The 25,622-nt window shown below is 38.6% G+C and overlaps 1 protein-coding gene across 3 annotated transcripts in view; it reads right to left on the reverse strand.

Moving 5' to 3' along the window:
- LOC121885808 (lysine-specific demethylase 2B) overlaps nt 1–25,622 on the reverse strand; it is a 26,045-nt gene continuing 423 nt past the window's right edge. The window contains exons 2-21 of one of the 3 annotated variants that reach the window (XM_042395574.1): nt 25,222–25,366; nt 24,994–25,072; nt 24,769–24,815; nt 23,428–23,606; nt 23,189–23,295; nt 21,264–21,357; nt 20,955–21,108; nt 20,660–20,775; nt 19,387–19,513; nt 17,834–18,240; nt 17,621–17,707; nt 11,074–11,304; nt 8,922–9,065; nt 8,707–8,793; nt 8,248–8,574; nt 6,364–7,436; nt 6,107–6,270; nt 4,437–4,598; nt 3,098–3,316; nt 1–2,226 (exon numbers count right to left, since the gene is read on the reverse strand). In XM_042395574.1, the coding sequence (XP_042251508.1) occupies nt 2,045–2,226; nt 3,098–3,316; nt 4,437–4,598; nt 6,107–6,270; nt 6,364–7,436; nt 8,248–8,574; nt 8,707–8,793; nt 8,922–9,065; nt 11,074–11,304; nt 17,621–17,707; nt 17,834–18,240; nt 19,387–19,513; nt 20,660–20,775; nt 20,955–21,108; nt 21,264–21,357; nt 23,189–23,295; nt 23,428–23,606; nt 24,769–24,815; nt 24,994–25,072; nt 25,222–25,366 (4,131 nt within the window). In that variant the 3' untranslated portion in view covers nt 1–2,044. Of the gene's footprint in view, nt 2,227–3,097; nt 3,317–4,436; nt 4,599–6,106; nt 6,271–6,363; nt 7,437–8,247; nt 8,584–8,706; nt 8,794–8,921; nt 9,066–11,073; nt 11,305–17,620; nt 17,708–17,833; nt 18,241–19,386; nt 19,514–20,659; nt 20,776–20,954; nt 21,109–21,263; nt 21,358–23,188; nt 23,296–23,427; nt 23,607–24,768; nt 24,816–24,993; nt 25,073–25,221; nt 25,367–25,622 lie in introns of all 3 variants that reach the window. The other 2 variants (XM_042395573.1, XM_042395572.1) reach the window with 2 other exon arrangements.

Below are 25,622 nucleotides of genomic sequence, written 5' to 3' on the forward strand. Positions count from 1 at the left end.
TCAGTATTTAAAATGAATTTAATATCTCAAAGGTTGACTTAACTTTTCCTAGAGGCTTTACATGTACATTATGTACAGATAGAACATTTACAGTCATGTACTAAAATATTTCATGGAGACATGGTCATTTAATAAAAACAAACAAATAAAATGTAAACCCTCCACTGAATTGTATCAACAATAAACCTTTTAAAGATTTTTAAAGACTTTTAAAAAAGTTTTGTTTTTAAAAATCAAGAAAAATGCAAACCTATCAAACCATTTAACTGTCGAGTCAGTTTTTTTTAGACAATTACCAATAGCAAAATTTGCAATTTCTGAATGCCTTAACGGTTGTAAGAACAATACTTAAGAAAACGTCAGTTACTAATGCCTTAGATTGCAATGTCCTTTATCTTCAAGAGTTTTAACTCAGAAGTCATAAAAATTTAACTTTTCGGAAACAATTTTAAAGAAAACAACCAGTGTTCATAAGTGTTTAGTTCAGTGGAATCTCTGAAGAGTAAAAAATAAACAAAATCCAGTTTCACAAATCACAAATCTTTCAGGAAAGATGTTTTCTGCTGATTCTTCAAATGGCACAGGCTAAATGACATGGACATATAGTATAGGGCCTATGAGCCTTTCTCATACTGTATAAAAGAAAACACTGTGTATTTGACCTTAAGGTTTCTCAAACTTTGGTCGGGACCCAAAGTCTGGAGATGGACACAGATTTACTGGACTGATTTACTGATATTGGCTTGATGTGTTTTAGTTCAAAATAGAAAAAAAATGTAGCAATAAAATAATTCACCATGATATAAAAACATTCTTTTCTAATTTCTGGGGTCATGAGAGTTTTAGAAAAAAGGGCCACACATGAAAAAAAATGTTGAGAAATCATTTGTTTCATTCAACCTCTTTGGAGAAAGAAAACTTTCTTATCTAAAGAACATTTTACCCTGGACTTTGTTGATTCTTTATCTGCATGATTCTTTTTTTTTTAAATTTTACTACATGTGGAGTTCAGCTAATGACAGGAGTGAACAAATGATTATATTGTTTAACAGTTACTAAATCTATTGACTGTGGTGTAAACAGATTTTTTTGCTGCATGCAGAGCTAAAACGCTTCCTTTCACAAAGCACAGATACTACTAAAAAGTGATGGAGACTGACAGACACCTTTTGTATGCAGGTATGTCTTAATATAACCCAGTAACCACTGCAGAAGCTGTTAGTCCGGAACATTTTAGTGATGAAAAAATATGCTTTATACACTGTACACTGTATAGTGTATGTGTGAATACATTCATGTATTCATTTTAGCTGTATCAGTGCAAATAACTTGAGATATCTAATATCTCGCCCAAAGGGACATAGCAACATTGTATGTAGTCTAAAGGAAAACAAAATGTACAGTACCTTTGTCCGATCAGAAACAGAGCACTGACACATATAATAAAACATAAAAAACACCCACACAAACACAAGCTACCATCCTACAGTTGGCAACAAATCATTAGACCTTTGCCTCTCGAGAATAAAGAGCTTAACATTAATGCTGATTTATTATCAATTTCAATAGTATGATACTGTACACTGGTGCATTCAATGCTGCACATAAATGTATGAAACACTTTCTGATACAAAAATATTACTCTATAATGCAATAAAGCTTGCATTGGAACAAAAAATAGTCTATGAACACCGAAAGATAATCATGGTACAATACATAAACAGTCAATATAAAGAAATAAATAACTTATAAACAGGTGCAAAGATTTCAGAAAAACAACAGCAACAACAAAAAGACATTTTTGCAATATTGCCTTCACGAGACAATGTCCATTTTCCATTTTTACATTCTGGCTTAGCAGCGCAGCTTCCCTTTACATCACCTTTTACGGAAACACACACTGCCCTTGTGTCTGTTCATTGGTCCGCAGATGTTTATGAAACACGGCGCCGCTCTCCACAAGCATGCAGTCATCTGCTGCCTCCATGTGGACAGTAGTTTTACCACTTGTGAATGTCACACAGTCCTCCCATGTTTTTTCTTCCTAGCTGATCTTCTGCAGCAGTTTCTCCTCTATCAGTTCAAACTGCACACTGACGGACATTTCTGCAACGAACTGGTCGCATCCCTCCTTGGTCACCTGTTTGCAGTAGCGCAGGTCGATGTGACATATGCTTCCGCAGCGTTTGAAATAGGTCAGCGACTGGTCTGTGACCCTGTTGCAGACTGCAGGGGAGAAATTGGATAAGAAGAAGAAGAACAGATGATGTGTAGCAGGTCACCTGTAGTGACATGAGCTATGACAAACATGGATTAATCAACCCTTTAGGATATTCTGGGACGTGAAATCGAAAGGCCTTATTATGTTGAGCGGCATTTTGGGATATATGTGAAGACTGCCAACATGTATTTACCTTTAAGCTGTTTTCATAAAAGCTCTTTCATTCACTGCTTTTAACATTTAATGGCATTCCAGAAAGACATCAAGTCTAGGATCTGATTACTTTAGACACTTGTGCACTTTGAAAAAAAAATGGTAAAATCAAAGTTTTTGTAATTTTATACTTCTGATACAACAGTAGGAAAGAACCATATGTATAGTTTTACATGTTTTAACTGATTAATACTAACAGGATAATACAATTTCACCTACATGAACCTACTTTCTCACATCAAAGTTGTTTAGATTAATTTCCTTCCAGATAAATTTTGGTTTCAGGTTTCAAATCACTCATTGCTAGAAACTGTTTTAACATATGACAATGATATAACTCTTGCAAAAGGTGACTAAATGAACTAAAACCAGTCACTGTTTGGAAAGAATGAAATCAATGCAAAAACTCATCATATACTTTGAAAAACATCCTCCACTAGTTAAAATATGCAAAAACACTGGTGTGATCCTTTTACTTGAGGCAAATATTTTATTTATTTCTTCAGATTATTGATCCATAAATTCATTGGGAGTAAATAATTCACTGTGGACAGAGATCACAATTCATTAAATGTATCAGATTGTATCAAATTCAGAAATCAGCCATGAGAGGGAGCAAGTAGAACGCAGGAAGATTAACGGCCAACAAAGAAATGTTCCTACCTGACAGGTTGATGTCAGTGAGGGAGTCTCTGGTAGTCGTCCCTGCAGCAGTAAGGATGTTGACGGACTGGTCAGTGACGTGGTTGCAGTAGCTGAGGTCCAGTTTGGACAACAACGGCATGTAGCGGATGATGAGCCGCAGAGATGTGTCTGTGATGTCCAAACCTGCCAGACGCAGGTCCTCTACGTTACGCAGCTTACTCCTGTTGTCTAACTGACCTACAGAGGAGATAAAGAAAGGGATATTTACTGTATGTCATCAATCAAGTTAGAGTGTCTGGCCTAATGAATTAGCACGGAGCAAAAAAGCCAGACGCTTCATTTCACTGTATACACAATTAAGGGATTAAGTCTGGTGATATTCTGTATTTCTTTACGGTCAACAAATCCCATGAGAAGACTAAAACCAACAAGTAATTGATCCTTCTTACAAGTATTGTCTGTGTAGTAGGGCTGCAACTAATGATTATTTTCATTATTGATTCATTTGGATGAATCGTCTAGCCTATAAAATGGAAAAAAGTAATGGAAAAACTACCCATTAAATTCCCAGAGCCCGAGATAACGTCTTCAAATATCTTGTTTTGTTGAACGAACAGTCCAAACCCAAAGATATTCAATTTACAATAATACAAAACAGAGAAAAGCAAAAATCCTGCACGCTTGAAGGGCTGGAACCAGAAGGTTTTCAGTGTTTTTTCTGCTTGAAAAATCACTGACAGTTTATTTTCCTTTCAATCAATTAATCGACTAATCCCTGCAGCTCTACTGTGAAGCCAAAGCTTGTAACTTACCATTGACACAGTTACCGAGGTTTATTTTTTAGTCAATCCCACATACATCATCCTGCTGCTGTAAATACTCACTGGATTGTAATGTGTATTAACCTGCAGCTGAAAATAGCCCCCGACAAATATATTATTCACTCCAGTCTGTGTAATGTTTGCAGAAAACTGCAGTGCCCAGCTGTTTTAGAAATGACTTAGGACTTTTTTTTTTTTTTTTTTTTAATGAAACTCTGTATTCGTGACCCATTTTTAAATATTTACGTCTTCAGAAGGAATCAATGGGCTTGGAGCCAAGTTTTGGTCTGTTCATGGGATTTGTTGACAACAAGAAAAACATAGAGTATCACTGATGACTTGACACATCAGAGTCTATATCTTACCACTGTGGAACAATCCAGACACTTCAGACGTGTTTCAATTCAGGTGAAGTATCACAGCAAACTGAAAGTAACTCTCTCATTGATTTCCTTTTACTCCGTGGTCATGGTCACTGATTTAACCACTGATGCCTCAGACTGTTTAGGCAGAGCTAGAGGATGGAAGGCTGGTACCTGGCCTGTTATCTGTAGGAGGCGACAGCAGGTCCCTCATCTGAGCATCTTTCAGTCCCTCAACCCACTGAACATCCAGAGTTCGCAAAAGAGGACAGCTGGAGGTGCAAAGAGCAGAGACTGCCACCCAGGAGCATCCTGACAACAGCAGCACACGCAAACCTGCAGGGACAGCAAGAACATATAGTACCTCATATTTAGACTATCTACAATACACAGATTTATCATATTATTCTGTAAATGCTATAAAATCTGTTGGCCACAAGCAGCGACATGATGTGCAAAATTTATCTCACATTCAGTCTCTGTTGAAGAAATATGCCCTATTTTTATAGTTTTTACATCTACAAAGTTTTAGTTAGTCTGAGGTCACAAAATAAAGCAACACAGATGCAGTAAGTATTCTTATCTAATTAACCGAACGATGCAGCAAAGACATTTATAACTAACAAAAAAAAGCGTCTAAACCATCTAAATTCAGGAGCCCCGGGGATACAATTATCCATCTGGGGGGAGCCATATGGGAGCATGTTACTCAAACACTTGGCTCATATTCAAAGTGTTCCAAAAAGACAAAATCTAACATCTTATAAACTATACATGCTACATAAACACATTTTTATTAATACCTGAAACAGTAATTTAACCTCCAACAGTAGGTGCAGTTTTGCTGTTTTCACCAAAGCAAACATGTTTACTGAAAACTCTGCAAAAAGACATTTACTTAAACCTGCAATTACTGATTTTTTTGGCCACTTGGGGGCAACAAAAACAAACTGTAAGCACAACACTGATGAATGTAAGTCCAACATTAACTCTCCTTTATTTCTGTTTTTGGTCTCTACCAACTCCTGAGGTAAATATTTGGCTCTTTAGCTGCTAAATGCTCCACTATGTTCACCAGCTGGTCGCTAACTGTGTCTGTTCGTCTTTTGGTGCTGTGCAGGTAACGTACAGTGGATTTTATAGAGCTGCAGGCTGAAGATGACACTATGAAAGTGGTGAGAGTGAACCAAAACAGTAAAGTTGCAGCTGGACAGCTTAACAATGAAATGAAACTAACTGTAAAGCTCCATAAAGCCGAGAGGAGCTGCAGAGTCCTTGATAATTCTCTGTAGGTTCATCACTACAAGCAACACTGCTTGTAAATATTGATTATAGTTGCTTTAAAGTTTAGACTATAACTTTAATGTCTCCCTTTAAACATATGGTTAATATGGTAAATTACTGCAAGCACTAATGGATACCTTTATACGGTCAAGTCAAGGTGAGTCACCGTGTCCCCATATCAAGTAAAATGTTTTCATAACCACTAAGAATGATGGCCGAACATTTGAAAATAATCCACCGAGCAGGAAACTGTAATTTTCCTTGAAGTTCATTCCTTTTATTTTTTATAATAGTTTATTCTTTCAACCAAAATTATCATTAGAATAACTGTACAGTGAGATAAACTAAATTTTAAAATGACCACCAGACCCTCCCTTCATTCAGCAGTGCATCTTAAGGTTTTTGTTGCTCTCTTGGCTCCTGTTTTGTGACATATAAGTCACGCACAAATAAACAACATTGTCAACAAGAATACTCTCACTTCCCTCCAAAAATGCACCTTATCTTTTTTTATCAAGTTTTCTAAAAAAAAAATTCAGATTACAGTTGAATTAATTTACCTGGCAGCCTGTTGATGAGCCAGCTGAGTTGTTTCTTGGAGATGTTGGTCCAGCTGAGGTCCAGAGCTACTGGCTGTCTCCGGATGATGCCGCTCAGCATGAGAGGTGTGATGGACTTGCAACGGTTCAGATTGATGTGCTTCCAAAGCCGCTTGTCACAGCACCTGGTGACACACACAGCAGACGCTTTCAGAGGGCCGCTCCGTGACGAAGTGCACGGAACGTGTGTACAACTCCGCAGTACATCTTGTACTCACCATCTGTTCCACGTCCTGCAGACACGCATGCAGACGCAAAGATCTCTGTGAGTCAGGTGACTGAAAACCGTCATCCATGTCTCTCGTCGCATCACATGTGCTTCGCCGTCGTTCAGTGGCAGTCTGTCGGGTGGGGGGCTGATGGGAGGGGGTCGGATCACATGCCGCTCCATTTGGATACATTTCGGCGGTGACCGGCAGGGAAGTGGGCGTGGGCATATTGGTGTGATTGGTGTGTTTCTGTTCCAGCCCAGAGGTGAGTAACCGCGTGGTGTCCCGTTAACCTCCCGTCCCCTGTGTCGCAGCCAGTCTCCCAGGTCGCTGCTGCCGTTATTAAGAGGCCATTTAGGCTTTGAGTCTTCTACTTCGCTCTCAGGTTCAGGTTTTACTGGCCTGTGGTTTTGATTGGCCAGGCTGTCTTCTGTTTTCAGCGGCCGTCTGTTGTGATTGGCCACACCTTCCTCCATTTTAACGGCCCTCCGGCTCTGATTAGTGGTTGAGTCCTCCGTTTTTAGTGGTTTACGGTTCTGATTGGTCACACTGTCCTCGTTCTTCAGTGGTCGTCGATTGTGATTGGCTGGGCTGTCCTCTGTCTTCACAGCGCCGTGGTTCTGGTTGTTCAGACAGTCTTCTGTCTTGGGGATCTCCTGGTTGAACTCTTTGCTCAGCTCTTTGTTGGGGAGGCGTCTGCGCTGATGGCGAGCCTTCAGCTGAGCAGAGCTCCTCTCCGGGGCGTCTCCTGACTCGCTGCTCGGTCCAGCTCTGGGAGAGTTGGAGGAGGATTGGTCGCTTTCTCTGGCTGCTGAAGTTCTCAGCAGTGGACTTAACAAGACCTTGGATTTGTCATCTGCACTACTGTCTCTCTCTTTTGTCGAATCTTCCTCTTCCTCCTCATCTTCCTCTTGGTCCTCATCATCATACTCCTTTTTCTCCTTTAAATGCATCCTGTCCAAGGAGAACCCGTCTTCGTCATGATCGTCCTGGTCATCGTCTTCATCGCCGTGATCGTTCTCGGTCTTGATTTGCCGCAACAGCTTTGGAGTCAAGGGATCATCAAGTTTTGAAAGCTTCTTCTAAGGAACAAAAGAAGGAACATCAGAAATCATAAATGTTGGTTTATCAGTGTGAACAGCACTGTGATACTTAAGTTATTGCTTATTCCATTTTACTGTATTATGGATTCAAGAAATTATCATATGTTTTAATCCAATAAATGATTGTAATTAAAGATATATCAACCAAATATAAACAGATTGGTCTGAGAAATCTTCACATGACATATCAAGCAAATGCACCAAGGTTGAGAAACTATATCAATTCACTGTTTTCAGGTCACCTGTATCTGCTGCCTTTATAATATTCACTGATTAAATTCATCTTCTTATACCTATTGAAACTCAGTGCACACAGACTGTACACTGACTGTTTATCATTTGCTGTATAAAAAGCTAAGTGTCCGTAAAGCACACTCCCTTAAAACAAATTACACTCCAGCAGCAGATATTACGGTGTCGTTTCACTTGAAAACATTTTTATTAGCCAATGTGATTTGAACAATAATGGCTTTTTGAAACTTTCCTCCTTTCTCTGCCGTTAGACATTTGCTTTCTGCTACTGCAATATAACCTTATTATTGTTTTGTTAATTTCCAACAAAAATCTAACTGCAATACATGCATTACAGCACATGAAAAACAATGTTCTGAAACATATTCAGTCACTCTTTTAAATAGTTCCTTTACATCCTTCAAACACTTTAATTGGCAGTTTGATCAAATGTGTGTAATAAATCACAAGTCACAGCTCAGAATATATGTGATTATTTATGCTATTTATGTCATTATTCAGTATGATTGGTCAGATTACAAACAGATGAGGGTCTTACCTTCTTTTTCACAATGACAGGTTCGTCATTGGTGTCAAAAAGTTTCCTCTTTTTCCTCAACGGGTTGTCCTCAAGTCTTGGCCGGGGCGACCCATCCAGAGACAGCAACGGGGGACGTTTCTTTGGAGGCTCTTCATCTTTCCTCTTAGAGATTTCGTCTCTGTCTGCCTTTCTTTTCACAGCAGACGTGGTCGTCAAAGCAGTAACAGTTGCTGTAGCCACCATGGGAGGGTCGGGCTCTTCCTTTGCATCCCGGTTTAACCGCGGTTCTTTCAATAGCGACCCTGGGAGGTTTGATGCGTACTTAAATCCTGGCCCCCTTTTTTGCTTTGAGGCCAAAAGGTTAGAAAACAAAGAGCACAACTTTATTTCTCTGGTTCTGAGATTCTAAGATAAAGACAACTGTTAAATCAGTTTTATGATTCAGACACATGGAATAAAGTCTATACAGATGCTTACTTTCCCTGTTTTTCCAGCATGGTTGCACTTTGGGCATTCCCAGCAGTTTGGCAACTCATCATTGACGACTCCACTTGAATCTTTTACCTGAACAAAAGGACCATAAATAGTGAAAGGCAATAATGGAAGAAAACAAACAATAGCTGAATCATTCTAAGAACATAGCTCATGGTATTAGATCTTCAGAAAATAAATACTAATACTGAGTAATTTACCTTAAGACAGTTAGGATGAACAATCTCATTGCAGATGGAGCACTCCATGAGCATGAGGTTAAACTTCTCCTCCTCATCCTCCACTGTGTCCTCCTTCCCAGCCTCTCCACAGACAAGACACACTGCCGTGTGGGGCAGAACCGGCTGGAGGAAAAACACACCAAGGTTAAAGATAAGGCTGCTGTTGACAGACTAGCTTGCCAACACCTCTGACTGAGACGGTTCAATAACAATGCTGCAATGTAGTGAGTAAGCTATCTGCAATGTTTTATGTATCCTACCCAAGAATTAAACAGTATGTGAGGACTACTATTGTTAAAATGTGTTTCGGTGTCATGGCTTGTGACAACTTACTGACATGACTCCACTCAGAGACCAGAAAACTCCAAATTGAGCTACATACTCTACACTGCATCCTGCAGCTCCTGTATAGGGTGTCCATTCTTAGAATTTTGGCTTTTACATCATGTTAAGGGTCAGTTTATACTGTACAAAGTGGTATATTTGTTGTTACTGTTTTCCTTAATTGCTTGAATCATTGCTCCTCTTTAAAATCACAGATAGCCTTGTAGTTCATGGTCTGCCACCATAACTTACATTACAATTTTATTTGATTTGCATTTGATTGTATTTACTCTGAATCCAATATGAAATGAACGTGACAACTTCCAACTTGTGTGTGTTTTTTGTTGATTGTCGGATAGCAGACAAGTTAGATACATTACGACCAACTAATGGATTTATGTGGAACAGCAGACTGTGATGAACTGGTACTTTCTTCTGAATATTAAGTACTGTAGGCATCAAGAGTGATCTCTCTCACTATCTTTGTCTTTCGTGGTCAATAATTCAAAGTCCTGTTCTCATTGTCTCTCCATGGTACACAAACATCATCTTCAAACCCCGTCTCTCTCTCTGTCCATGGTGCTGAAACATTCATAGTCTGGCTGTGTCTGAAATCACTTTCATCCATTAACTAGTCCCAATATAACAGACACTCATTAGTTTACTCTATAGAGAGCCGTAAACCACATTTGCAGTCTTGAACACTTAAGTGCACTTTCAAACACGCTGCCAGGTAGTAGATAAGTGTGTCCCACGTCTGAAAAATGCCAACACCCACACTTGATGCACACTTTTCCCAAATACTGTCTCAGAGCAGAATTCAGAGCCAAGTGTATCAAAAGCACAATTCACTACTTCCAGTCTTCTGTGCAACATCAGTCCAGTTGTTAGCATTAATGCGCCTATAAGCTGGTTTTGGACAGACAATAATCAGCTGACATTGAGAAGTTCGATCATGAAGTCTGAATATTTTTATGTCCAAACACAACAAAATTATGCCAGAACCTCCACAGATGGTTATCACTTAGTATTAAAATCTATTCTTCTTGATGAAACTGATAAAAATAATATTGCATACATGACATTGTGAGAACATCTATATTTGGATCCATATATAAATATTTCAAAATATCCATATTGCATTATGTCTCCTTTATAAACAATAGACCTACTTCTAGATAACTCAATTTAGTAGCTTTATTTATTTGTTTTTCTCCTCTAAGCTGTTTATTTTTCACTGAAAACTGATTATAAATGTACTTAGCTAATGCTGTGTGGTTGATCCTACTTATTTATTCATTATGTGGAAATTAAATCACCAAAAACAACATCTGAGTTCAACTGAACTATGTATTTGCGCAAACCATGGGATGCCTTAATTTACCAAGAATTTGCCAGTGTGCTTTGATAAACCTCCACATGCTTGTTGGTCTTAACAGGCAACTGGGCCCTGTGGCAATCACCCAGAAAAACATCACACAAGTAGGCACTTGACTACCTGAAAATACCGCAAAAGTGGGTACTGGGACGGACCCCCGGTCTTTATCTCCCTCTCCATGAGCCTGTGTGACTACTGCTAATGTACTAACAGCACTCCTGCTACTACTTCTTGCATTATCATAGTACTACTTGTGTCACTACAGCCAAGAAACACTCCCTAGCAACCACTCAGTGTTACCATAGCAACCACATAGAACACCCTTATTGAATATTCAAATTAAAGAACAGCTACAACCCTTAAAGCAATCATTAATAACGTGTATTTAACAATAAAATGAATTAAGAACATTATGAACGAGGAACTTACAGCAATACACTGCCTCATGATGCAAGACTGCTTCATACGGCCCGGCCCACCGAACTTCTTCATGTCTTTGCAGAAGTGGCACTCTCCACACTCCGTGCGCAGGCATGCTTCACACTTCCGACAGCGCGTCCTTCTCCTCCTGGCACCAGATGTTCCCCGACTCGCTGACAGCTTGACTGCTGATGCAGGAGAAGCTGCCATCTTAGGTTTCGGCCGGTTGGGAGGCCGGGGCTAAAAGGATGAAGAGGATACAGTGTCAGGTCCCTAAAAATGATAAGCCAACAAATATTTTACAAATGGGCATCTAGAGGTCGGATGAATTAGTTTGGTGATGTGGAATAACCGTTTTTTTTTTTAAATATTAAGCAATGTTATGCTGCTACATACTGAAAATGCCACTTGAATACAGTCAAGTAGTTGCAAGTGTATTCATGTAATAAAACTGTGAGGCAAATTTGCAGTATATCAAAAGCAGAAAGCTTGCATCATTAGCTTTTAGATCTAAGATTAAATAAAAGGAAGACTATCTAATGTTCTGAATTACATTGCATTTCATTTAATAATGGTGCTGTGACCCGACAATAAACCCTCACAATCATGTTATATAAAAAGAGACTGGAGTCAATGTTATGGTGGATGTAGGCAGTCCTGCCTGATCTCCTCTTTGCTCTTTCTGACTCTGGGTTAATTACTCCAAAAACAGACACAAGCATAAAGGAAACAGCACCTGCATCCATACAGTATATCCATACACATACACAGTAATAAATATCCACAACATAAAACTGATCAAAACATGCCGTGTATAAACAAAGATTATTCATGACTGTTAAAGCACAGGATCCGGGAGAAAACAAACACATCAAGAATGTCTCTGGAGGCGTCTTCCAAATTTAGCACTCCACTTGCTTGCATGTTTCTACTTCAAAGAGAAACTGCACTTATGGTTACATTTCACACATGGATCACTAGGACCCATTATTCTGTGTTAGGGGGCGCATAGTCTGATTTACAATAGTACGCATTAAATGTGCTCTATTTAATAGAGCTGGGTAATGGAGATGCCTTTGATCTCCATCATTATTGTTCTTGTGTTATGCATTCTGCTCCTTCTCAGGCTCAGAACCCAACCACAACATTGTATTTTCTTTTTACATGAAAACCACATGTCGAAATACTGCCAATCCATGCCATGTGAGATAAATATGTGGCAATGCGCGAGATGTTATAAACAAAAACAAGAAATGCAAGAGACTGTAGCTCTTGGAACAGGAAGATCAGATTTCTTTAGTTACATCGGCAGTGCAGATTTTCCTAGCGTCAGCATAGCAACAGCCACGTCCCGTTCCCTAACAGAACAGTCTATGACACACAGACTTGTAACCAATAAGAACTGTAATGAGACTCCAACTGAAAAAGAAAGCAGGCTCAATCTTAGGCATATTACAATAATTTATTCTAACAATAGACATGAAATAGACAGGCATAGGCTTTCAGATATGTGGTTACCAGACAGGATTAGAGTGAGATATGGGGGCGGGCGGGGGGGGGGGGTGCAAGCTGCACTGGACTGTTTTGGGGGTATATGTGAGGGATTACAGACAGCAGGTCTGTTCAAGTAGAACACTGACATGAGACCAGATATCCCAGCAGAAAGAAACACATTATGTAGCTAGAGAACCATGTTCCTCGAGTCCTGCAGGTACCAAACAACAGATCACAGTTATGATTAATCAAGTAGCCCGACACTGTAATGTATAAAGTCTTTATTACTGTCTGATTACACCTGTAGCTTAAACCACAGGCGTAGGAGGCACATGACAAATAACATGAGGAAAAAGATTTCAGATAGCTGTTCATACTGTCCCCTAAATCCCCTCTCAACCCCCACCCCCCGTCTGCTAAGTGGGTGATCTCTAAAGCAGATATCCCACTGATGCTCAGAATTAAATGACAGGAGAAGTTGACAACAACACTACCACAGAAATTAACTGCCTCACAGTCTCAGACAACAATATCGAAATCATGTCACTGGTTGCAGTTTAGCCTTTAGTACTATGTTTAGTCATCTATAGCAGAAGTATATACACAACTCACAGAATATACATCTGTCCTCTTTGTACAGTAACAGGGACAGTTCAAGTGACCAACTGGTAATTTCTTGGCACTTCAGAGCTCATTCAGCTGAGACACATTGTGAGCAGCAGGCTCTCGTGTTCATTGACAGTCTGGGAGCCCCTTGAGCTACCGTGGAGCACAATGGAAATCAATGACTGTGGATATACTTAGCATCACCTTAAACACACACTGAAGACAGAGTATAGATTGAGCACAGATTGCAGAAAGGCAGAAGAAATTCTAAATCAAATTGCCACAGCAGCGATAAACACAACACTGTGGTGACCTACACACACATCAACAAACTAGTGTGTCATTTTCTGGAAAAAAAAAACAACTGTATATGTATATATATGATTTTGCTTCATCTCATCTAGGAACATGTGTGCAAACAATTGACTTGGCAAAAAAAAAGGGTTCACAAGTTCCTGGAGGGATTACTATCCTGTTAAGCTGTACAGGTGGCATATGTAGTAAAGCTGATGCTGCATTTGACAAAAAACACATTGTGGTTACTCCAACCCTCAGTTTATACTATTTAGCCCAGATTTTACATATGATGGTGTGCTTTGAAACCCACAAGTTGTTCAGGAATGTGTACTGAAAAAACTGCAACAGCTTCAGTCACTTATAAGCTATGTTGCTCTTCTAAGAGTATGGACATCATAGTTTGGAAATGTTGAGAATATACAAGCAGGTATTCTGGCATGTAAATTAATTCACAATCTGTCCAGATTGGTGCTACTGTACATGCAGAATTGTTAAGTTATAAAAGCATGTTTGGCTTCTACAATACACTACCTAAAATCTTTGTAGTTACTCAGCCTGCTCTGGATATCTTGCATGTACTTCAAAATATGCTGCACATTAGCTTTGAGATTAGCATATTTAGTCAATGCTCAGATAGTTTAACTATGACACAAGGAACAGGTGTATTTACATGACTGGAAAAAGGAGACATCAAAATGTCTCATGGCATTAGTCAGAAGAATAAAATGGAGTAATTCATCCAAATGCTGCCACAGAATTGATGTAAGGCGGTGTGCTTCAGAGTTAAGTAGAAGAGGTAATTAAAATCAACAAAACGCATTTCTTGCTGTGTAAGCAAATGTACATCTCATCTTGGACCAACCTGACGTACACTGACAATTATCAAAAATGAATTTCATTATGACTGCTTTCTCATTAACACATACTGCACATTTTTTGTTTTACTGTCACACATATTCTAACACATGCATCCAATGTTTTTACAATCAAACCCTGAAGGATTCATCTTCTATATCTATGTGAATTCCCATTCCTCTGCTTCTCTCCTTTAAAGCAACCAATAGCAGCCCTGAGGCTCTGAGCTATATAAACACAGCCTTCTCCTACTGCTGGATTTACCTGATAAAAACACACAAGCATGCAGACACACATACACACACACACAGCAAATCTGTCTATCAAAAACAAAGAGCAAAAAAAAGCAAGGAGCAAGCAGAGAGATAAACTGTATCTATGCATTTGTCTTCAGGTAGATCCATTTCCTCGCTGCTCTGTGATGCTGCACACTGCTGTCTGGTACAAGCATTCCTCTGGTGGCCTCACTATGCCTGCCTGCAGGGGTTTAGTGTGCTAACCTGCTCAGAGTCTGAGTCGTAGTCCTCATCATCAGCGCTCAGCGACATGGCCATGGCTGGTTTTCACACACCGTCCAGCTCACAGCAAACTGACATGGCTGCAGTCTCCTCCTCCTCCTTCTACTCCTGCTACTGCTGTCTGGCCTACAGCCCTCCCTCCTGCTTCAAAGCTCCACAATACCACAAGTAGATGTAGGAAACACAGACAAGCCTGCCTCATTAATATGGATCGACTCCCTGGAAAAAGAGGAGGGGTGCTGCACAGCACATGGCCAATTGGAGGCTGCTAAGCATCAGAATATGCACTGGGGGGTGTCTGCATTCCTCCAATGAGGAGAGAAAATGCAGAGACAGTGTGGTTATATTCATGATGAGTAACACAGGGAGAGGTGAGCAGGCCCCGCGCAGCCAATAGAGCCAGATGGCATCTCATTACAAAAGGCAAACACAAAGACGCCGCACAACCAGCAGCTGGCCTTTGGAGGGATGGGTGGGGGTGATCCAGAGGGTCCATTAAAGCATAAGAAATCACTTCCATACATTCATATACAACACACCCCATCCTCCCACCTCCTGTTCAGGCTTTTCCGCCTGTTAACACAGTTCAGGCATTTGTTGGGACAATTACTTATTATTAGAAAACTAAAGTATGTATCATATATATAATATAATACACATAGTCGGTGGTATGTATATAGTGGCACATGCAAACACAATTTACTAATTCAAATTTATATTTTACTTGAGCGCATACTGTATTTTTCACTACCATTATATTTATTTCACATTTTGAAACTGGTGTTTTTTTTATATTATAATCTGCTGGGAACAGAACTTTGAAAATAAACACTGTCATTTCAATAATTTGTCATACCAGATATGGAGATAAAAATGAAAATCAACGCAAATGTCTATGATTCATACAAAACCATTAGAACAGCATACAGTTGTCTACTATGCAAGTGGAATAGACCCTTTTTTACAAATAGTGTCAATATGACAGTTTTTTCTCATGTCTTTCTTGGTAGAAAATGTGGCGTCGCTCCGTTTCCATTCTGATTTAATGTACAGTAGCCTATACAGTTTACACACAGGTGTCCATAGTGCGTCTTTAACTATTAGCTTTAACAGTGAGGCTGTTAAAGACTGTCAATGACACAAAGATACTTTCCTGTAAATTCACCATACTTACTGGTTGAGTTTTTCATTGTATTACAAAAATAAGTTAAGTGGTATAAGTTATAAGTAAATAATTTGAGAGTTAGCTGACTGCCAAAATTAACTGACATTTTGGTGAGTAAACCCATGTGAGCCAATCTGACATTCAACATCAATGTCATTGATTTTGATTGCTGCTCAAGACTCCGTGAAATGAAAAGATGAACGACGTAGACATCTAAGGTACTTCAAGCCTTCCAGTGTTTGCAGCTTTTTTACAGTCTCACACGGGCTAACATGTTCAAGGACATATTTTGTACTGTCACATTCATATAGTAATGAGCATCTAATGAGCATCTGCACTTACTCAAAAATATGATTGAAAATGTATGTTTTAATTTCAGAGGGGAAAAAAAGCAGAAACTACACACACAGTGACTGTAGGTGTCTGTAAACATTCATACCAGTTAATATATAATTAAATTAATGATACCAATTTGAGTCCCACGTACACTTGAAGTATAACAACAAACGTGTAAGTCATCTAGTGTTTCATGTCATCTAGAAAATAACGGTCAATTGAGAACAGTTCAAGTTCCCTTAAGAGCTTGTTTTGTGATCCAGGGCTCATCCTAAACTGTGTTAATGACAACACAATACTGACTCTGCAGAGCATCTTGCTGTCATATAAATGAAACAAGAGGAGCGAAAAGAAATTATTAAAAAAAAAAAACTAATTATTTACTTCATTAGTCAATACTGCAGCCTGTTAAGTCAAAATTATGCAAATAAGCACATCGACTGCTTTAGGGAAGGAGTTGGAGCAAAAGAGGAAAAACGATTAAAACAGAGAATGAGAACAACTGCAATTGAGGAGACGAGAGGTTAAAGACTAAGAAAGAAGATAAATACAGTGAGGTTTAAGCTGGGATGATGTCAAGCATAAAAATGTCAACAACATAATATACAGTGTGTATATATTGCTCATTTCTAAGTGTTTCCTTGTGATGATAAAACATTTAAAACAGATCAATGGAAATTAAATTGGGCTCTGACAGTGCTTCTATAGTATCGATAACAGTATCCAACCAGCGCAGCACTAGTCCGCTACTAATTCTAAACTTAATTGAATTGAAATTCTTCACTGATGGTAGAAACAAGGCTTTTCTCTGAATGAACACAGAAGCAAGATTGTATTTGCAGCTGAATTTTAACGATATGAAACAAAAAGCATGTGGGCTGACTTTAAGCTGCCACTAGTAACCAGAATCATCAGTGGGCTGAGGCTACATCATCACCACTCACTCCACACTACACCTTTTAACAGTAAACAGCACTCTTGTACTGAAGTTAACATTACACATCCTTAATATACATCCATAAAAATAAAAATACTTATTATGGCTTTGTTGATGCTGTAGACAGTAGAAAGTTCAAAAATGTTCTTGCACCACAAAGCCAAGTGAAAGGTGCATAGGATCACTTCTGCTCACTTTACACTGGATAACACTGATTTTTATTATAAGTTATTAACTCAAAATCAAGTGTGTATCAAGTGTTCATCGACTTGACTTGAAAGCCCCAAATAAATATGTTTGGTGCAGAAACAATTGGAAATCGTCACACTGCAGCTGAAATATTCTTACCTTTATAGTTTTCTTAGGCCAGCAAACCACAGGAACTCCAGTGATCGCGAGTTTAGGGTCGTCATCAGCGTGTTCCTTTAAGACAACCTAGACAGCCACAGAGAGCAAACAAAAAGTAGAACTGTGTCATGTCTATTGAGTCACATCTTTCATGTAAATTACTGTGTCATAACTGAGACAAACTTTTTACTTTGTCATCATGCTGTTTCTTACCTTCATGTCATCCAGCAGGGCTTGTGGGTTCTCTATTCCCTCTGGGACACATTTCTTATTTTCAGGGAGTGACTCCAGCTTCTCAACCAGCGTCCTGAGCCCGTTTAGCTCAAACTCTGTCAGGTGAGTCCATTTATTCGGAGACTCTGAGGCTGGAGAGTCAGAGGGGGTTTTGGGGAAATCTAGAGAGGTGGAGCCGGGATTACAGCTGTCCTCGGAGTCGACAGATAGAACAGCTTTAAGGTGTTGGCCCTTCACGTTGTCAGGCGAGCAGGGGCCATCTTGACCGACTCTCTCTGATTTTTCGCCCTGGTCATCCCTGACCTGAGTCTCACACGAGTCCTCGTTCATGTCCTGGCTCCGTGAGTCAGAGGAGGGGCTTTCTGTATTTGCCTTTGTCTCGTAGTCTGAAATTGAGAAAAAAAACAGCTGTTTCAAAGGACTCAACACGTCTCTTCATGTTGTATTTCTCTTTGTATTGGTAGATTGATCAAGCGTGGCACTGAATCAGCATGCATGATATGTTTGATTGAAACACAGCAGGTAATCTGTGAAGCCCCCTCCTGTGTATATCCAATACTAATGAGCAGGAAGATTAAAAAAAATACTTTAGGAGCATCTGGGGTGATATTCTTACATGTGTAGCTACATTCATAGATTAACATGTGTTAGCTAGACTTTAATAAGCCCTGAAACTTATTTTCTCAATCAACTTCTTACTCTGGGTAATGAGGTCCTGTATGAACACACAATTTTCTGCCAAAGTTAGAATGGATTTGGTTGTTCCATGTGATGGTATTTTCACTTTTTGTTATGTTTTGTCAGTGCTCTTCTCACTGGTTTGGTATTCTGTTCACCAATAAGGATTAAACAAACAAAACTTGATGACAGTTGTGGGAATGTTTGCTTAAATGCTCCCAGATCACTATAACTCACATCTAATCAAACCCTCCCACACACAGTCCTGATGAAGCAGATTAATACAACATGTCAATACATATTTACATGTAATACATATATGTAAATATGTATTGCCATATACATATTTACACATTAATACATATGAATGCATATTTTAATACATATTCTTACATATACATACATATTTGATGTATATGTAATACATATTTTTTTCCAAACTTAAACTTTGAGTGTTGCTTATTTATTAAATATTTGAAGTTACAGAGAATTAAGATTTAAAACCATGTTTTCTCTTTAATAAAAGAGGCTTTGTTCTTGGGTCCTCCAGCAGTAACAACACCAAAGATGAGTCTGGCTATTTTCTAATAACTTCACAGAGTTTCTTGTGTTTAAAGCTAATGTTCACAAACAGTATTTGCTATCCTAGTCTCAGAAATAAGTGTGTATGTGTGTTTGTCTCTGCACAGCCTTTTAAACTCCAGCAGGACAGATGGAGATCAGAAATATTATTCATTATTAACACCCAATAAGACAGTTAGTAACTTGAGAGAGCTAATTATAACTGCAGAACCAGATTTTAACAGTATCCATGGACATGCTGGAAAACAGCTGCATCACTTATTTTTACTCACCCATTACTACAGGCTCTTTACGGATCTCCTGAGAAAGGTAGGACCGTTTGGTCAGGCAGTGCACATATCTCTCCAGGACATACCAGCCAATCTCATAGTAGAAAGGGAAACGAAACTTGGAATGAACCTGAAAACAGGGGCATAAATACCATCAGTGCAACCTTGAAAAACACTTCAGTCTAAGTATACTGACATGTACTCAGGTAAGCTGGTTACTGTTGGCTTTTTTTTGTAACCTAAATTCTTGAATGTGAGGTAATCAAAAGCTCTGGATTTCGTAATCAGAATGTGGGATTAAGACACACCCTGTTATCTCAGCGAGACTTCTTGGTCATGTATACACTTAACCAAATTTCTCTCTGGGTTTTTACACATGTGCAAGTATCACTGACAGCAGTGTAGAGGGATGAAAAGCCTCAGAGTTTTGTACTCCTAGCAATATGTTGTGCTCTATCACTACAGAGACTGTCCTCTCATGCAAACAAACACACATGCACACCTCTTCAGAAACGCAACGAAAATCAGGTAGGCTTACATTCAACTAGAGCTATAGGAGCATGACATAATTATTATTATTCTGATATAATACCGCTTTAGAGACGCTAATGTACTGATCACACAAAATATTAAAACAAAACTCAATCCAGAAATCCTACTAGAAAGAAGAAATTGCTTTTTCCACAAAAATATGAGCAAAACAGTTTGCTTGTAACACAAAGTGCACCACGCTGATGTATTTTTTAAGTTATTTTCTTATAATTTATACACAGGTAACCTATCATATCCAAAATCTACACATAAACTGATATGAAAGTGGCATAAAATATTGTTTTTTTAAATTACCAAAGTATATTTTACAATATATTAATATGCACATTGAACGACTTACATTTTTTTAAAAATATATATTAAGAGCAAATGCCTCTCCATGCCAGTTTCCTTCACAAGCTACCAATATCTAACAAATAAATATTTATTGCTTTTTAAATTGCTTTTTTTTTTAAAAAGTCCTTTTGGGCTCCCACAGATCTTCCTGACTTTTACATTCATTTTGTCACTCCCAAATATTTGCCCTTTGAGCCTTTTCCCCTTATTTCTCTTCCAATCTCAACCAGATTCCTCCTCCACCACATCTCTCATTCTCCTGTCTCTTGCAGGTAAACTCTTCACCTTTCTACTAGTTCTCAGAGAGATTAATTTATCCCAGGTAGACTTTCCTGTGTTGCATTGCAGATCAGAGTTCAGTCACACATGGGAGAGTGCAGACTCCTACCTTAGTCCTATTCTCTATCTCGTGGATGGTAAGCTGCATAGGAATGTTAAAACTGTGCAGAATGTTGCCTCCAAACACCAGTGTGTCCTCAGGAGTGTAGACAGCATGGATCCACCCTTAATTACAAAAAACAAGTACAAGTATGTGAAGAGATGAATGATAAATGGAGGATCCATGCAAACTCACACAGCTGAATACATCATATAATGATCAGTTAAAGCTAAGCATTGCGGTTCATTGAAGTGGCAGCTAATCTGTTCCTGCTGGCTACTGTAAAACAACCATGCCAACACACCAGATGGGATGAAGAAGGTGTATCCTTGCTTAAGCTCCACTCTCTGGCATCCATCAGCTCGGTCTCCCAGGAAGATATCACTCTGCTTGCCTGAAAGGACCCAGTCTTCAAACAGGGCAAGGTTATGAGGGGTTGGAGGTACCAGCCAGAACACCTGCAGAGAAGAAGTCATTTTTAGGTGAAATATCAACTCTGAGAAACATTGAGGTTTATGAGAAATATTGAAGAAATAAGTGGAGATTTCATCAGTTCTCAATGAAAAAAATACTGATGAATGATGGGTTATGACACAAAATACCAGATACTTACTTTCTGTCCCTTGAATACGTGATACCAAACCGAAGTGCCTCCAAAATCAATGTGGAAGTCTGTGTAGCAGCCCTTCACACTCATCAAACAATACCTAGAGAGGAAAAGGAAATAACATTTGTTTTTAAAAATCGCATTGTACGAAGTCGACAGTAAGGATCAGACATCCATAAAAACATCTAAAAAAGGAAAACAGCTAAACCAATTAGAAAGCAGAAGTAATCTCGCTTGTTTACTCTAAATAAAAGCTACCCCATAGAAAACCACTAGAAATCACTCACACAGGCACAACAGCATAGAAAATTGTTCACAATAGGACAGAACAACTGCAGAATGATTAGCACTCCAAGGGGCATACATGGTACAGTAATTTAGCTAGATGGGAAGAAGATAAGAGGAAGAAGCTCTATTTATTTAAAAGAATCTCAGGAGTAAACAGGAAAAAAAACATTTGCAGGGAAATCTTTCAACAGTATTATGTGGAGCATCTCTCTCAGAGATGTTGGAGAGATAGTCAGCCAGTCTGAACAGCTTAACAACCTACCAGCAAATGTCAAGATAAGTCAGTTAAGGTTCTGAATAAGGTAACATTATGCCAGATAGATTTGCTCTTTCTGCTACTAATCTTCACGCCTCTTTCTCCTGCATTGACATGATTTATGGCTGACAAACCTAAATCCAATATACTCTCTGCTTTTGGCTCTCCACCAACTCCTTCTGAATTATATCTGTCTTTTTAGCTGCTAAATGCTCCACTATGTTCTACAGTTTGTCACTAACTTTGTTTGGTGCTAGGCAAGTCAGTCAGTTTTTAGAGTTTGTTTTCTCCCTAAAAATAGTTGCCTGCTGCTGCTGGACACTAATGAGAGTGGTGAGAACAAATCAAACAAGTAAAGTTGTGGGCCAGAAAACCAAAACAATTAGCGGAAAGATGACAAAAATGTTCCACAGAGCTGAGAAGTACTGCAGGCATGGTGGTATTTTTTTGTGATTTTGTCACTATGAGCAACCCCTTTCACATAAAACATAACAATTTGATCCATTGCTAATGTATAAGATATGAATAAGAGCAGCTTTAAAGTCAGAGTGCGAGAGTTTGCAGGAGTTACAGAAAATGGTGAAGCAAAGAAAGCTAATAATGACACATTTTTAAAATTACTTCAACCATTTTTTCAAAATGACTACACTGTAAATGTTGGTAAAAAGACAAATCAGCAAGGCTTACTCTGAAAATAAACAAGGCTACAAAATATATAAACATATCGTTATGTCCAATATTTTGCTTCTCTATGACACATTAATTACACGCCAGTAAAGAGTGAAATACAGCATCTAGTTTTATTTCAGGCAATATTGTGACAGGTAGCAATTTACAGGGAAGCCTCCAAAGACCAACCTGCCATCAACACCTACCGAACCTCTATGCACATCATTCAATTAAACATAAATAGAATAGATAAATATAAGTCAGCAGACAGACAGAGGGGGGGGGAGTGGGTTTAGTAGTGTCTCTGTGTATTGGGAGGAAATAAAGGGGACTGAGGTTAAAAGGAAAGGCACAATTGGTTTTGACTGCTAGCTATGTACTACTGCTGACAGCTGATTGGCTGAGAGGTGTGTGTGCAGTCAGACCACAGCTGTTATAAAACCATCCTCCACCGTGAAACTCTGCTGCCTAGCAACAATCAAGAGCACTTACAGAAGGTAGATGACACCAACAGTATGCAGCACTCTACAGTGATAGAGCGATAGCTGAGACATTCAGATGGGAGGAGGAATTGTATTTGCTGCCAAGGGAGCAGGAATTTCCTTCAAGTATTTTCTTTGTCTTGCTGTGAACATTTCTTTTTTTTTTATGATAAACTGACACACAGCTCTAAAGAGAATTTTGTCAAAAACAGAAACACATTCCAGTTAAATCATACCTTTGCACTTTGGGGTACTTCATCTCTGAGATCACATTGGTGGCTTCTGTTTGGCTTTGTTTCAGATCAGTAGGCCACATGTTGTCCACCCAATCGACTTGATCCACCTGTGTTCAAAATTGCATTTTTAGCCATCAATTACAGTGTTGTTAGTCATGCTGTCTTTTGATATAGCGTCAGATTTGTGACCCTCATGAAACCTTTAATAACATCATACAGAGAGTGTCATGTTATGTTACCACTGTGGGTCGCTTGATGAGGTTCTCCAGCTTAGTGTGGCTGAACTCTAGGCTGATGACATTGAAGAGTTTGTCCCGCTCTTCTTCTGGTGTCTCATAATAACGCACAAACTGAGCCATGCTCATTTCAGAGCCTTTCTGAGTGCTCACATCCATTACATCCACAGACCGACGACTGCCTGAGAGCAAACAACCAGGACACAAGTTGAAATGAAATGAAAAGAGAACTGTCATTAATTCCATCTTTTTCTAAGTTTGTCTAAAACAACCTAGCATGTTATTGTTATATTGATACAAAGAATTTTTTTTATTGTTGACAATTGACAGATTTCATCATGAACTGCATGTAATCTACCATCCTCCCCACTAGATGGAGCAACTACACTCCAATCATGTTTTAACTTCATGTCGTTCAAGCTTGACAATATAATACATATGAAAATAATTGGAAATTGTCTGATCATAACTTTTTAATATCATATTAATGGACAAAAAGTGCAAGATAATAGATGGAAGCAGTTTTTAAAGGAGTATATAGCACACCCCACAGTATGAGAAAGATGACACACAACTACTATAATAATCCAACACACATAAAAAAGTTATAAGACAGGCCACAGACAAAGAGTGACAGGTAGACATTAGACAGATTGATAGAAATGTGTGTGTTCACTAATTAAATAATACCATAAAAAACAGAAATGAGAAAACAAAAAACAGAAACAATGATACCATTCTAGCAATATATATATACATATATATATATATATATATATGTGTGTGTGTGTGTGTGTGTGTGTGTGTGTGTAATTTAAACATACTGTGATTACAAACTTTGCCTCTTTATAAATTGATTTCCATCTGCATGATTATTTTTGCCCATTTATAATAGTTTTGGTGCTTACAATTTCTCCTGCTGAATTTTCTTCTTTAATATTCCTTCTTCAATTTCTTCTTTAATATTTTGCAAATATCAGCAGTTTTTTGATGAATAAACTTAAAAATAGTGCTTCTTTACAATTTCTGACACATCTGACCATAGAGTACAAGTATTTTGAACGTGCTGTCCCACCTTCACTACACAATCAATCATTGTTAGGTCAGTTTGACCATAGGTTAATTTGCTAATTTTTCTTCCACAAACTGTGCTGTGATAGTAAATATGGCTGCGAGATTGACTTTTTTAAACCTCCCTCTAGATGTACATACGCTTTAGCTTTGTTTTCGTTCAGGCCACGTTTAATGACACTAATTGCAGCATCAGTAAACATTTATGCATGTGTTTTAGTGTGTGCCTGTGTGTGTGTGTGTGTGTGTGTGTGTGTGTATAATTCTACTTACCAACTAAGCCTTTAACTTCACTGACAGTAAATTCTGGATCAGGCATTCTATGTAAATATAAGACAGGGACAGATGTCACTCAGTTGATCTGTTACCAGTGTTAAGTGTTGCCAAATGATTAAAAACATAAATGCACAACAAATATAGAGCAGACTCAATCAACACCCTGAGCACTGTCAACGATTATTCTTGACAACCATCTGCTACACAGAAATGACTTCTCACCTGATCCCTAGTCCATCTTTCTCTTTAAAAATGAGTGGGATCCTTAAAGCCTCCCTTTGCACATATTCATAAGTGAAGTCTGCAAAACAGTGAGTGTTTGAGACAAAAGCATTTATAGGTAAAACATTTATGATGGTTAAGACATGCATACTGCATATCTTTTATTGTAAAAATATAAAATATCAATCAGCAACAATAGCTAATCGAAAGGAAATTGCCCTACTTTACCTTTACCCTCCATCAAGTGGACAAAGTTTGCACTGTAGCTGCTACTAACAAGCTTTTCCTCCACGCTGAAACCTCTGATGTTTGCCATTTCTTCAACATCAGACAAATCCTCGTTTTCGTCGTACATCCTCCGGCAGATGGAGCGCTGTCATTGAAAACGAGGTGATTTACATGACATAATAGCAACACGCAGTGGAAAGCAGCCCCTTTATTTCTGTCGCAATGGCCTCTCTCTTTCTCCAAGAACAGACAGAGTGACTGATGTCAAAATGATTTAACATGAATCTTATTACTAACTTTGAAACTGGAGCAAGTGGTCACATTTTTTTGATAGTACGTTGCATTATTTATTCTTAAATGTGACGTCAAATATAGTAAACATTAAACGACACATGTCCTGT

Source organism: Thunnus maccoyii, chromosome 19 (genome assembly GCF_910596095.1).
Source record: "Thunnus maccoyii chromosome 19, fThuMac1.1, whole genome shotgun sequence".
NCBI lineage: Eukaryota > Metazoa > Chordata > Actinopteri > Scombriformes > Scombridae > Thunnus > Thunnus maccoyii.